General features: G+C 34.6%; 1 protein-coding gene across 6 annotated transcripts in view; it reads right to left on the reverse strand.

Annotated features, from left to right (window-relative positions):
• The window catches only part of CDH7 (cadherin 7), a 201,921-nt gene that overhangs the window by 13,271 nt on the left and 173,952 nt on the right, over positions 1 to 14,698 (reverse strand). For all 6 annotated transcript variants that reach the window (XM_043963768.1, XM_043963787.1, XM_043963758.1 and 3 more), the window contains one exon: positions 10,985 to 11,236. In XM_043963768.1, coding sequence (XP_043819703.1) covers positions 10,985 to 11,236 — 252 coding nt within the window. The remainder of the gene's footprint in view (positions 1 to 10,984; positions 11,237 to 14,698) is intronic.

Genomic DNA, 14,698 nt, shown 5'->3' on the forward strand with positions numbered 1-14,698 from the left:
GTAATTATTCATTCTAATAATCACTCTAAAGTACTGCAGAAGAAATCTCTTAATACAACTAATTGTTTCTTGGGTTTATATTCAGCATGAGTCACATCATATAAAACTTGGAATATATCTTATAACAAATGCTTGATAGACAAGTATGTTATTACTTGAAAATAATGATAATTCAGCCTGGATAATTGCCATTAAAATGAATAAAGTTAAGAAAAACTGGGGCTTAATTTTTTGGATAAGTCACTTAAGACTGAAATTCAAATTCACACATTTATTAAAAATCAACTATGTGTTAAGCATTATACAAGGTACTGAGGGAAAAGCACAAATAAGGCATTTCCCTTTATTCAAAGGAATTTGTCATCTTTGAGAGAAAATAAAATACAGACAAATAAGTAAAAAGCAAAATAAAATATGATCATGAATTGAGAATTACAAATAGAGAAAAAGCTTAATTAGTGTCAGAGAAGGGGAGATTGTGGAATATGTCTATACAGATTATGCAACTGTACATGAAGTAAGATGAATTACACATCATTTCCATGACTTACTTATATTATGCTTGACAATTTTGACAAATAGAATATTTCAATTCCAGCTCTATTTGGCACAGTCTCACATCTATTACCTGCAGCCTAAACTCAGCTCTAAATCAGTGGTCTCCAAATTGGGAGAGTACAAGTTGATACATTAGAGTGTTGTACAACAGTATTAGAACTTTTTGTTTTTATCTAAATTTTTGCTAAAGCTTTACTGTTAATAAATAGATTGTAATGGGCACCCTCAGTCACTATATTAGACAACAATGGGTCATGTAAGGTAGCAAGACAGCCTGAAGACTGATGATTAAACATGTGAAGGGGTTGACAGTGTCACCTTTATGTGTTTATTTCAACATATCAAATTTGTGTGCATTTAAATTGAGTCATTAATTATATTATCTAGGCTTAACTAAACTAATCCCCACAGCAGTGACAAATAGTTTAAAAATTATTGTAAAGAAATCATGGGTTGAAGATAATTCAAATAATTTGTATACAGATAATAAAAAAGTGGCAGAGTTGACAGTTCTCTAACTCCTGGTATGAATTCTGTCAGCCACATTACATGGTGAAACAATTACTAGTGAGATCTGACAAGGATGCAAAAAACTGAAATGATTGCATCAAAATGAATATTTGAAATATATATTCCCATCCATTACCCTTAATTATGAATCTCACCCCAAATATTTAGTAAGTCCTAAAATATTATCTAATTATTGTATGAAGCCATCATGATTGGCAAGACTCTTAAAAATGAACACTTTTTTGCTGAAAACGATGAAATCACTATATATAAAAATTCATCTTTATACTTGAAAAATTTGGAAGTCTGATTTTCAAGACTTTTTAAAAAAGTCTGCTAAACCAAGAGTCCAGTGGCTTTTGAACTCATTGGTTAAACATCTAAAAATGCAACATCTTGTAAGACCAACTGACTGGCATCAAAGAAGATAAAAATTTAGTGGCTAAATTTAAGCAAAAACCATTGTATGATGCTGGATGTAACTAGAAAATTACTATCAGGTAAAGTGAAGTGAGCAGAACCAGAACTCCGTACACAATAATAGCAACACTGTGTAGTGATCAACTGTAATTGACCTAGCTCTGCTCAGCAATAAAATGATCCAAGACAGTTTCAAAAGACTTATGATGGAAAATGATATCCACATCCAGAGAAAGAACTGATGGAGTCTGAATGAAGATCGAAGCATTCAAGTTTCAATTTCTTTATTTTTTCCTTTTTGTTTTCATTTTGTAAACTCCCTCTGTATATGTATATATTTTTTCAAACTCTCTTTTTTCACAATATGACTACTATGGACATAGATTTTATATAATTGCACACATACATACACATGTATGCATATACACAGACACATATACATGTGTGTCTGTGTGTATTTATATGTATATATATAAATAACCTATATCAAGTTGCTTATTGTCTTAGGGTGGGGGGGGGTTGGAAAAGGAGGGAGGGAGACAATTTAGAACTTGAAATTTTATTAAAAAATGAATATTCGGGGCAGCTAGGTGGCGCAATGGATAGAGCACCGGCCCTGGAGTCAGGAGTACCTGAGTTCAAATCCGGCCTCAGACACTTAACACACACTTACTAGCTGTGTGACCCTGGGCAAGTCACTTAACCCCAATTGCCTCACTAAAAAAAAAAGAATATTAAAAATTATCTTTCCATGTAATTAGAAAGAAAATACTATTTAGAAAAATTTTAAAAGGAATAAATGGCAAAGAAAGAAACAAAATTACTATCAGGATTTAGGAAGGTCAGCCAAAGATTAACCTCCTCCATTTAGATCTACATATTAAAACCAAGCAGTGAAACCAGACTTTTGAATTGCTGTATCATAATGTGTTAAAAAGATTTTCAAAAATAATGAAATATACTCAATTTCCTCTCACTAAAATTACTAAGAGTAGCAGCAAAAAAGGTTTAAACCATTACATATATTTATTTAAATAGTTTTATTTCATTTTTATCCTTTTTAATGTCCTATGTACATTTTGAAATATACACACTATGTTTATGTATGTACAATTTATATATATATATATATATGTATATATACATACATACACACATATTGATTGTGCATGCTCAAAATTTTTTTACATGATGCATGATCTTAAAAACATTTATAAAACACTTCCTTAAAACTCCAAACTAGCATTTCTGACCGACTTTTAATTTTTTTGACCTGGATGTCACAGTACTTCAATCACAGTCTTTGTACAAGACAATTCAATTTTTCTTCCTTCTCATTTGGTACTTTGGCTTGACATCCTCCCAATCACTCAGACTTGAAACTCTGAAGTCATCTTTGATTCTTCTCTCTCTTTTACTTGCTTAACTCAATTACTACCTCCATCTCTTAAATATATTCCTTTCTTCATTCTACTACCATTGCACTAATCTTCCTCCTCATTGCTTTTTTTTTGTTTTGTTTTGTTTTTTTGCAGGGCAATGGGGGTTAAGTGACTTGCCCAGGGTCACACAGCTAGTAGGTGTCAAGTGTCTGAGGCTGAATTTGAACTCAGGTACTCCTGAATCCAGGGCCAGTGCTTTATCCACTGCGCCACCTGGCTGTCCCATCCTCATTGCTTTTTGCTTAAATTATTACAATGGCTCCCTAAATAGTCTTGCTGCCTTAGTTTTTCCTTCCCTGCAATCTTACACATTGCTCCAAAAGTGATCCTCTGAAAGGACTGATGCCATTACCCTTTTAAAAAACTGTCTTTTGCTTAAACCTCTTCCACAAATCCTTATCTGCTCTCTTCTGTACCTCCAATTCAAGAATCTTTGCCAATACTTAACTGACATTGTACTTCCTACTTAATTTTACATTGTATCCCTCTTATAGGTATTACTACATGTATAATATCCCCCACTCTAATGTAAGCTTCATAAAGACAGGGACTGTACATTATTCCTTTGGATCCCTCATAAGAACAATTGTATTTCATTGTAAACATACCAATACTTCAAGGATTTGCAATTTTGCCTTTATGGTTTCTCCTTCCATTATGACTTTTGTACACTGTAGCATATGGCCACAAGGAATAAAGATTGCCCCCCACCCCCAATTCATCAACCTACTGAACCTAGTCAATAGCCTCTGAAGTTAGGTCAACAGGGCCTCAGGTACCTATATCTTTAGGATGTGTTCCAAGGCTTTCCAGCAATGTAGAAGGTGTTAGACTTTGTGCTCTCTTGACATAGGCATCAACCTGAGTGGAGAGACCTTGAACATAGTAGGTACTTAATGAACACTTTTTGAAAGAAAAAAAAAACAAGAGGGATCCTAGTTAATAGAATTAAAATCTAAATAACTAAGAGTTTTGATTAATTTCATATGAGGCTCTCTTAATGGTAGAGAGGTACAGAAATTCAAAATAAAACAACAAAACAAAGTTACAAAAGTAAAATGAAAACTTTCAAAATATTCCTCCTAATAAAACAAGCAGGGGATTTTAATTTGGTTGCTCTGTCAATAATTTTAATAAGGATCAGAGATGGTAGGAAGTACCCAATTCAGTTATAGTTCCACTAACTAAATATAACAAAATAAAGCAACTGGCATCTGCTAATGTGTCTCCCACATATAGGCAGTTACCAATCCCCACTGTCCAAATGGGTCTCTGAGTATAGAAAATAGAAATTAACATGTTTTGTAAATAACACTTCAGTTACCCTTTTTTTGAAAGAGGAAAACATTTGCTACCATTAATTACTGGAGTCTATTATTTTTTTTTTCCATTGGAGATTGCTATGTCAGAAAAGCCAAGCAACAGTCTTTACATTTCTATTGACTGTAAACATTTACAATGAGGATCAAGCATCCTCATAATGAAACCATTATTTTTCCTCAGAGTTAAGCTTATTATTTTATTTACAGAATGTTGATTAGTCAGTTGGCTCTAGTAATGAAGCCTTTCATACACAAATATATAACAATTAAACATACTCATGAATAATTGCAGTAATTCATACTGTTCATCAGCTGATGGATGAAGGAAGACAAGAGGAAAGATACTGTCATCATTTAAGGAAGAACATCAGACAGCTAGTGGTCCAGTTGGTCACCTGAAAAGGAATGGAGGCGTTTGGATTCCCCTAAACAAGCAGCATGCTTCTGTGCAAGCCTTATTTAGATTTGGATTTCTGAAGCAGGGATAGTCGATTACCCATTGTATCTGAATGCTGCTCCAGGACCTTAATTACTTTGCTCTCAATGCCTAAATTAGAGAGGGGAAAGCCCTAGCAGCTCAGCCATTGCCTTAAAGTAAAAGCAAAAAAAAAAATAACCTTCCAGAAACTCTTTTTGGATCTATGTGCAATATGAAATATTCAAAAATGTTTTAAAACTAAAGAACCAAAAATGGTTGTTCTTTGTTCATTTTCTCCCAAGAAGTGATTACCTATGAGCCACTGAAGCTATTGCTTTTCAAATATGCTGAAAATTTATAGTTCTGTAAAGCAGTTTGAGTCTTATGGGAAAATAACCCCATAAATCAGCAATTAGTATTAATCATGGCCAAAAGGATATGAGGTTATGCATGTGTTGGTAATCTTAGAGAATGTAATTTATATTTCAGAGAAGGGTGACTAGAGTACCTTAATCTTTTATATACAAAGTAATTATAATCTTTTGCAAGAAAAACAAATGGTAAAAAAAAGTATCAAATTTCATCCTAAAGAAAAAAAGTATCATAATTAGAGCTATTTATCTGTCATAAACAGTACAAAGTAGGGAACTGATTTGTTAACTACTACTAAACACATAATTGGACTTGCTTTTGTTCTCTTCCTGGAGCTATCAACACTTTGTATGTATGCCTCCTTTCTTTGTTATGGATTCCTACCTATAAGGGGAAGGAAAACTTCAGATAGAAAATCTTGTCAGCTGTTATCAGCCAGCAGAACCTGGGGTTGGATATTTTAATTTTAATTTTAATTTCTCCCCAGGAATCCAGCATCAGTTACATACTACCTGTGCTACTTTGGATGAGTCATTTAACCTTTCCTGAGCTTAATGTCTCATGTACCAAATGAGAGTTGGATTCAATAATCAAAGGTGCCATTCAGTTCTAACAATTCTTGAAACCTTGTGATCTCCCCTTTTCAGGATACATACAAGTAAGACAAACCTCTGAAGTTTAGATACCAGGAGAAGAAAACCCAGGAAGATAAAATAGCAAATACCAAAAAAAAAAAAAAAAATCCCATTGCATTGCAATGCATTTAGGAGCTCTGCTAAAACAGCTCTTATCTTTCTTTTATACCTATTTGCTTTCTATGGAATGTATTCCACTGATGTTGCAAATTTATTCCTGCTTATCCATTCATTCATATATTCAATAAACTTTTTTTTTGGCAGGGCAATGGGGGTTAAGTGACTTACCCAGGGTCACACAGCTAGTTAAGTGTCAAGTGTCCAAGGCCAGATTTGAACTTAGGTCCTCCTGAATCCAGGGCTGGTGCTTTATCCACTGTTCTATCTAGCTGCCCCCTCAATAAACTTTTAGTAAGCACCTACTATGTGCCAGACGCTGTGCTAAGTAAGCACTATCCTAAAACAAACCTGCTAGTGGTCTTTATAGATTATTAGTATCCTTTAATTCTCTGACATTGACTTTCATATAATTTCTATCACTGCTCAGAAGAAACTAATTAAAAATAGCTGGCCACAGGCTCCAACACTTCCATAGTCACATTCTGAACATATATTTAGGAGTGGAATTCCTTCCTCAAGAGTTTAATTTATCTGATCATTATTTTCTTATGCACATATTTTCTACTATCTGTATACATGCTTCCTATAAGATTGTAAACTACTTTAGGGCAGAAGTAATATTCTCTATTGTTCAAAAGAGTTGTTCAGTGAACAGATAAAGTAATGAAACATTCATCAAAGAATAACAGAGTCACACCTGAAAAGGTCTTTAAAGTTTACCTAGTCCAACACCCTAATTTTACATATAAGGAAAATGAGTCAAATTAAAATGATCTGCCTAACAGTCACCCAGGTATTCAATAGAGCCAAGCTTTGAAGCCAAGATGCCAGAACCTAGATTAATTTTTTCTTTCACTAGAATACACCATATTTTAAATGCTTCATTGGCTTATAAAAAAAAAAACAGGTGCAAACAAATCAAAAAGCATATAATGGATATAAGTAGGACACAAAATGTATTAGAAATCAGGCTAACTTGTACAAATAGTTGTGGACAGACAAGAGAAGGGTCTTAGAAATATAAACACTGTGACTGAAGGATACACAGGTAAGGAGTCAATCTCAATATAGAAAAAAATTAATGCTGATTTGATGTTTTCAGGACAAATTAATAATAATAATAATAATAATAACAACAACAACAATTTTATATAGTGTTCTAGATGCTTCACAAATTTCTCATTTGACCCTCACAAAAATCCTCAGTCTTTCTGACTCCAATCCCAGTACTTTATCCATCCATCTGCCTGCATATTCCTTTCATACACATCGAAATTACAAATAACCCAAATGGCAGCACTGAGCTGTATGATAAAAGTAAGGTGAACCTAGCATATTGTCAATGATGATGTGTAAGAAAGAAGAAAGGGAATAAGCATTTATTGTCTTCTTTGTTATGCACAGTGCTAATGAGCACTTTACAAATATTATTTCATTTGTTTCTCACAAATATCCTGTGAAGTAATGCCCATTTTACAGTTGAATAAACTGAGGCAGTCAGTTTAAGTGACTTGCCCAGAATAATACAGTAGGTATCTAAGGCTAGATTTGAACTTCGGTCTAATTGACTCCAGGCCTAATACTCTGTCCACCATGCCACTTGGCTGCCCACGTACCCTAACACAAGGACTGACTAGATTGTCCATGTCGAATAAGAGATAGTATCATGGTGCTATAGCCATAGTGAAGGATCAGTCAATGAAAAGAATAAAGGAAGATAGATGGAAGGAAGGAAGGAAGGAAGGAAGGAAGGAAGGAAGGAAGGAAGGAAGGAAGGAAGGAAGGAAGGAAGGAAGGAAGGAAGGAAGGAAGGAAGGAAGGAAGGAAGGAAGGAAGGAAATCTTTCAAAAAGCTTACATGTTATTGATGGAGATAAGAAACAAATATATAAATTGCTAAAAAACATATAAAAATAAATTCAAGATAATTATGGGAAATGGGAGATTAAATGTCTTGTCTGAGGAACAAAAGGGCAGTGTGGCTGGCCTAGAGTATATGAAGAAGATTAATGAATATAATAAGCAATGAGAGAGAGTTTGGAGCCAGGTAGTGAGTGGCAATAAGTGCCAAAAAGGATTGTTTGTACATGGTCCTACAGATATTAGTGGGCCACTGGAGTTATTGAACAGGAGAATGGCATTGTTACAACTATGGTTTAGACATACCAGTTTGGCAGCTGTGAACAGATAAGAGTGGGGGGCAGATGAGGCAGGGAGAATAATTCAGAAGCTAATTCTGTAGGCCAGGTAAGAGATGAAGGCCTGAATTAGGGTGTTGACAATGTTAATGGAGAGAAGGGAACACACAGGAAATATACCATGGTGATAGAATAGATATGGCAAATGATTTCATGTGAAGTTTGAAAGAAAGAAGAGTTAAGGAAGACTGTAAATGAAAACCCTGAAATGTCCTGTAACTTCAACTGATCTAGGGGAGTTTGGAAGAGGAATGGATTTTTTTTGGGGGGAGGAGGGGGGACAATGAATTCTCTTTTGGACACGTTGAATTGCGAAGTGTCTAATAATCTGTTGGCAATGTGAGACTGAAGAATCGAAGACAGAATAGGGGCTTAACTCCTGGGGTTTTTTTTTGTGTGTTTTAACTAGCTTTTGTAGGATCACTGACAAAGTAGTAGTATTTCTTTTCAGCCAAAAAGTAACATTCTTTTTCAAGTTCATCACTTCATATGAACTTAATATTCTATGCGTAAATATTAACCCCATTAATTCTCTTTATTAAGCTTTCATTGGATCTGCTTCATAGTCTGGGGAAGTTTAGGTTTCAAGTCCTGAAATTAGGAGAAATTTTTACATTAATTTCTTAGATGTAGTAAGGATAAATCCACATAGACTTGGGAAGCCAAGTGCTTGGCCAGAGCAGCTGTCCCATCCAAACAGCCTAATTTCATGTGTGAGGTCTCTAACTCATTTACAAATGCAGTGAGTGTAGATCAGCTGGTACTGATTTAATTTTATCATTCTAAAAATTCTGAACATAAGCACATTGAAACAAGTTTTCCATAGACATAGCGGAATACAAAATATATGATTATGGGACTGACTAAAAATGAAGATGGGGGAAGGAGGGATCTGAAGGTCTATAAAAGGTTGTTTCTAAAGAACTCAAGTGAGATGCAGAGAGGGACATTGTTTCATTGTGCAAAAGTCTTAGAAATGGTAATGACTGAGACTTCCAGTGAGTTATCATTGATAAGATGGCAAAGATAAAGAAGGGAAGCAAAATTAAGTGTCTGAATTTGAATTTACATGTCAGTCACTACCAGGATCTGATTAAACCAATTGATTTGGAAACATTTAGAAGCTAAACTGGATGAAGTATGTGGGATTTTTAAAATGAATGAACAAACTAGAATGTTCTCCATAATTTGAGATATATTTAGATAAATGTGAAAGTACTTTTTAAATGTAAAGCACTATGAATATGTATATGAATATTTTCATCATTTAAAGTTTCTTATCTTGTTTTTGATCAACATAGAAGTGATTTTTAAAGAATAATTTATTTGGTGAAACTATAACATTGATTAGTATTAAGACTAAAATTCTACAGAGAAATATCTTGCTGCTGAATTAAGAGAACAAAGATTAGATGTTGAGTCCTGAGTGGAGTGACTTGCCTCTGCCACTAATCTATTTTATGACTATGTGTAAATTTTATAATCTTAATCTCCAAATCACAGATTAACACCATCTATAGAAAATGCTATAAAATCATTGTCATCTGGGAAATGTAGATTAGGTAGCCAGTGAGATATACTTAATCTGTTTAACTGGTTGTTATTGTTTTTACCAAGGACTTCTGAAAAGTTATGATTCAAAGGCAAAAAACAAACAAAAACAGATTGAATTTCTAATCTTTGTTCTCTTAATTCTGAGAACCTGTGATTTAGGTTTTCATCACTTCATTTTTTTAAAAATCTGATTACATGGGGCAGCTAGGTGGCGCAGTGGATAGAGCACCGGCCCTGGAGTCAGGAGTACCTGAATTCAAATCCGGCCTCAGACACTTAACACTTACTAGCTGTGTGACCCTGGGCAAGTCACTTAACCCCAATTGCCTCACTAAAATAAAAAAAAAATCTGATTACATTCTACTGTTCTACCCTTAGAATGACCTCAATTTGAATTCAATTCAAACAAAACTTTAATTTTGAAATGCCTATATTTATTTGAGAATTTTTGAAGCTTTATACCATGTGTGAAATTTTAGGAAATTATTTACCCTTTTAAGTTTGTTTTGCCAGAGCCAAAGGATACTACTTTAATTTTGCATTTTTTATGGCTTCATTGTGATCTGAGTTTTTAAAAAATCAGTAATTAAAAGATAAAGCAACATAATTATGCTGACATGCAGGAAAGCAGATCTAGGTCCATCTCATATCCTCCCACATCTCTATCTGCCTAAAGTCATTCTATGCAGACGGGAATGAGTTAACCCTTAATTAAAAGGATAATATGTTGGGATACTCCATTCTCCAACCATGCTGTTTAACTGATTATGTAATATTGTATAACTGACTTAAATAGTTACTACTGTATTGAGTGAACTTCTGGATCAAGTTCACAGTTTGTTAAATATGTCTCCTGCTTTGCCTTCAATTCCATGACCATTTCATTTATGCTATTAATTTAATCCTACAATAAAAGAACACTTGTAAAAGATACTCTGGCTCTTCTCATTAATTTACAGAAGTTGCATTTGCTAGCATTTGAATAAACTTTACTGATCAGAGAATATTTGTAAGGAACTTCTAAAGGGAAAATGAAATGGTGGGTTCTCAGTGGGCATATACAGTAATCTGAAAATAAACAGCTGTGAGAAGTTAAAAAAAACCCTTTTAAAAAGCCATTTTCAAATGTGAAACATTTATCTTCAACTGTTTTATAAGATGAAATTGATAGAATTCCTCATGAGCTTTACTTTAAATGTACCATTGGAGGCTGCTCAACTTTGATATAATTTATCTAAATGTGATGTGCCCAAACAATTAACTTTGTGTTTCTTAGTGATATAAAACACCACTTAGTGTAATATTCATGTTAATTCCCTAAGTTAAACTAAAAGTAAATAGTCTGGAACATAGCCAAGTCCCTATATTTGTGCCTTCATCTCTGCTCTGTCTACTGTGCTAGGACAGGGAAAATGGGTGATACCTCTGGTACCTACCTAATAATGTCAGCACACAGGCGAGGATTGCTATAAGGGCTCCCGTGCTAAGTCCTGCTGGTAAAATGTATGCCTCTGCATTACACGTTTGAGCTATGCCATCTGCATCACAGTCACATACTCGAATGGTGAGAGTATTGGTACTGCTAAGGGAAGGAGAACCACTGTCCACGATGAAAATTGGCAAATAGTAAACAGATTGTTCTTGTCTCCGGAATCCATTTCTCCTGGTGAGTACTGAGGCAGTGTTATCTAGGATTAAAAGAGACAGGTATAAGGAATGATCTTTGGTGGAATAATTTATAAACCAAAAGAGTCTTTTCTCTGAAATTCTTGATTAACTATGTGCTGTTGTGTTCTGTTTTCTTAACTGGATTACCTTCTATGGACATGATGTCTCTTAAATTTTTTTGGATTTCAAATACCCCTTCAAATGTGTTTGTTTTAAAAACTTGAGAAATGTGCTTCCATTTATCAGTTAGACTTTAATACACTGCTGTGGAAGAAATTTAAACCATTTTATTTACTCATTTATGACTGAAAAAAATTATTAGATAGTACCATAAATGAGGGAAAAAAGGATCTGTACTATTTAATATCCTCACATGTTTGTTTAACTTTGCTAGAAAACCTTAGGAAAAAGAATAAAAAATATTTCCTACTGCATAAGTATGATCATGATCACTGCTTCTGCTCAAAAATCTTCAGTAGCTCCCATTACCTACCAAAAATAAAATAAAACAAAACACCATGAACTACTTAGCCTGGAATTAATTGTAGGCCCTTTATAATCTGGTTCCTACTGACCTTCCTAGTGTAGCTAAACAACATATAGCATATGGCCCAGCCAGATTGTACTATTTGCTTCCCCAACTCATAACCCTAAATACCTAGATATTATAATCTTCATGTCATGAAGGCATTCACCCCATTCCAATCTTAGCCTGCAATTCTCCTCTTCATTCAAAACCCAGATTGCCTGTCACTTCCTTTATAATTAGTTCCCGGATATCAACTACCCCTCATGCCACTTCCTTTATATTTCTTTGCTTGATATCAATACCCCTTCACTCTAAGAAGTGATTTCTCTTTCCTAAAATTTCATGCCAAGATGTTACTTTTTCTATGTACTTAATCATATTTGACCTAATAGTATATTTACTCCTCTTTTCCCACTGGGACTATGCTGTTTATCTTCTTTGTATCTATGGTGTCTAGTATAATAGTACTTAATAAATGTTTGATGGATTGAATATAATATCCTAAAATGCCAGAAAAAAGGTCTCTAATACACCAATCCTGAATTTTCTTTTCTTACTCAAATTGTAAGGGGCCAAAATTCTAGCTAGTCTGTCTAAAATATCTAATGAGGAGTCGCCAATAAATTATAAATTTTAGCAAGAGTTAGACTTTTAAGTATTTATTAAGGAGAATAAGAATTTGGTGAAGAGAAAGAAAAAGGCCTAGATTCATCTTTCTATTAAAGGGAGAGCGCATTTCTCACTCCACTCTCCACCAGAGTCCTGACAAAAGAGAGAAACCAGAGCATCAACCTCGCCCCTTCTTCCTCCCACAAGCAAACTTCACTTCCTGATGCAAAAGAAAAGCCGCATGGCCTTGTCCTCAGAGGCCTTCTCCTCATGGTGGAGTTTTCCTACAGTAACTCTCCAGCAGGTGGCGTCATTCCAATAGGTACAAAACCCTAAATTTTTCATGAGTAATGATCAACAGCTTTTACAAAATTCTAAACTGGGTGTTTGAATAAGACAAATGGGATAATGAAACTTTATTATCTATTTTTAATTGAATATTCCTCCAGATTTATAAGTAACTAAGAGGAAAATGTTGTGATGACTGCCATTTTAGAAAATATTAGGCAGCCACTGGTTCAGCAAGCAATTACAAGGCATTTACTACACATCAGGCATTATATTAAGTAGTGAGCATGCAAACAAAGGCAAAAAAACCAGTTTCTGCCCTTAAGGACCTCACATATTCTCATTCTAATGGAGGAAACAACATACAGATAACTAGGTACAAAAAAGATATATGCAGAGTAGCTAGGCCATAACCTCAGAAGGGAAGATGCTAAAACCTAGGGAGTAGTATAGACACAAGGAAACTTTCTAAAAAATGTGGGAGTTGAATTGTTACTTGAAGGAAGTTAGGGAAATTAAGAGGTCCTGAGGGAGAGCATTCCAGACTTGGGGGACAACCTGTGCAAAGGCCTAGACAAGGAAAGTGGAGTGTTGTGTAAGGAACAGCTACTGTTTAGAGGGCTTGGAGAGAGGGAAATTTAGAAATCCTAGAAAGGTAGGCAGATGCAAGTCTGTGAAGATCTTTAAATGCCAAGGAGAAAACTTTATTTTTTAAATAACAGGGAGCCCCTGATGTTTACTGAGTAAGCCTAGTCCTGTGCTTTAGAAAGGTAACTTTTTAAGCGGCTGAGTGGAGGAAGTATTGTAATGGGGAGAGACCTGAGGCAAGGAGACCAATTAGATGTCTACTGCAATAATCCAGGCAAAAGTTGGTCACCAACTAATGCAGGGTGGAAGCTGTGTAAATAAAGAAAAGGAGAAATAAATGGAATTTTGTGAAGATAGAAATGACAAGATTTTGTAGGAGAATGGATATGTCGGGTATATGTGAAGAATCAAGGATAACAAAAAAGGTTGTGAACCTAGATGATTAGGAGGGAGAGGGTGACCTTGACAATAACATGGAAGTTCAGTGTTTTAGAAAATAACAAAAAAGTTTAGTATCCTACAACTACAGAATGGCTGAACAAAGTATGGAATATAATTGTCATAAGAAATTATGAAAGGGATAGTTTTAGAGAAAACCAGAAAGCCCTCTATAAAGAGATATAGAGTGAAATGAGCAGGACTAGGATAATTTATACAATGATTATAGAGAAAAACAGAAACTAGATTTCTGATCAATGTAATGGTAAACTATGAGTCTAGAGGACTGACTATATCACTTTCTACCCACCTCTTGTGAGATAATTAAGTAATGGACATAAAACTCAGAAGGAGACATATATTTTGCCAGTGTGGAAATTTGTTCTGCCGGACTATGAATATTTATTGTGAGGGTTTTATTTTTCATTTTTTGTTATTGTTCAACTTCAGGGTAGGGGGAGAGTAAGAAAATAAATGTTGGCAAAAATCAACAAATATCTTGTAAAAAATTATAGTTCAAAAGAATGCAGGGGGAGGTTGGGTGGGGGAGAGGGGAAGATAATAAATTCTGGTTTGGAATTTTGAGTTTGAGATGCTTATAAGACATCTAACTTGAGATGTACAAAAGACATTTAATAATGAGAGCTTGGAGATTTAGAGAGATTAGGCCCGAATTTATAGATGGGGAATCATCATAGACATGATAATTGAATGCATGAGAACTGATGAGATCACCAAGTGAGATACGACAGAGGGGAAAAAAGAGAGTAACTCCAGAACAGAGATTTGGGGAACCTTTGTAGTGAGCTGGTGTAACATGGATGAAGGCTTAACAAAGGAGACTGGAAAGTGAGCACCCAGACAGGTGGACAGGAAAGGGCAGTATCATGAAAACCCAGAGGACAGTGTATCCAGGAGGAGAGTGTGATCATAATTGTCAAATTCTAGAGAGGTTAAGAAGAATAAATCTTGAGAAAAGACCATTAGATTTAGTCATTAAAAAAACATTGATAACTTTACAACGTGCAAT

Source organism: Dromiciops gliroides, chromosome 1 (genome assembly GCF_019393635.1).
Source record: "Dromiciops gliroides isolate mDroGli1 chromosome 1, mDroGli1.pri, whole genome shotgun sequence".
Taxonomy (NCBI): Eukaryota; Metazoa; Chordata; class Mammalia; order Microbiotheria; family Microbiotheriidae; genus Dromiciops; species Dromiciops gliroides.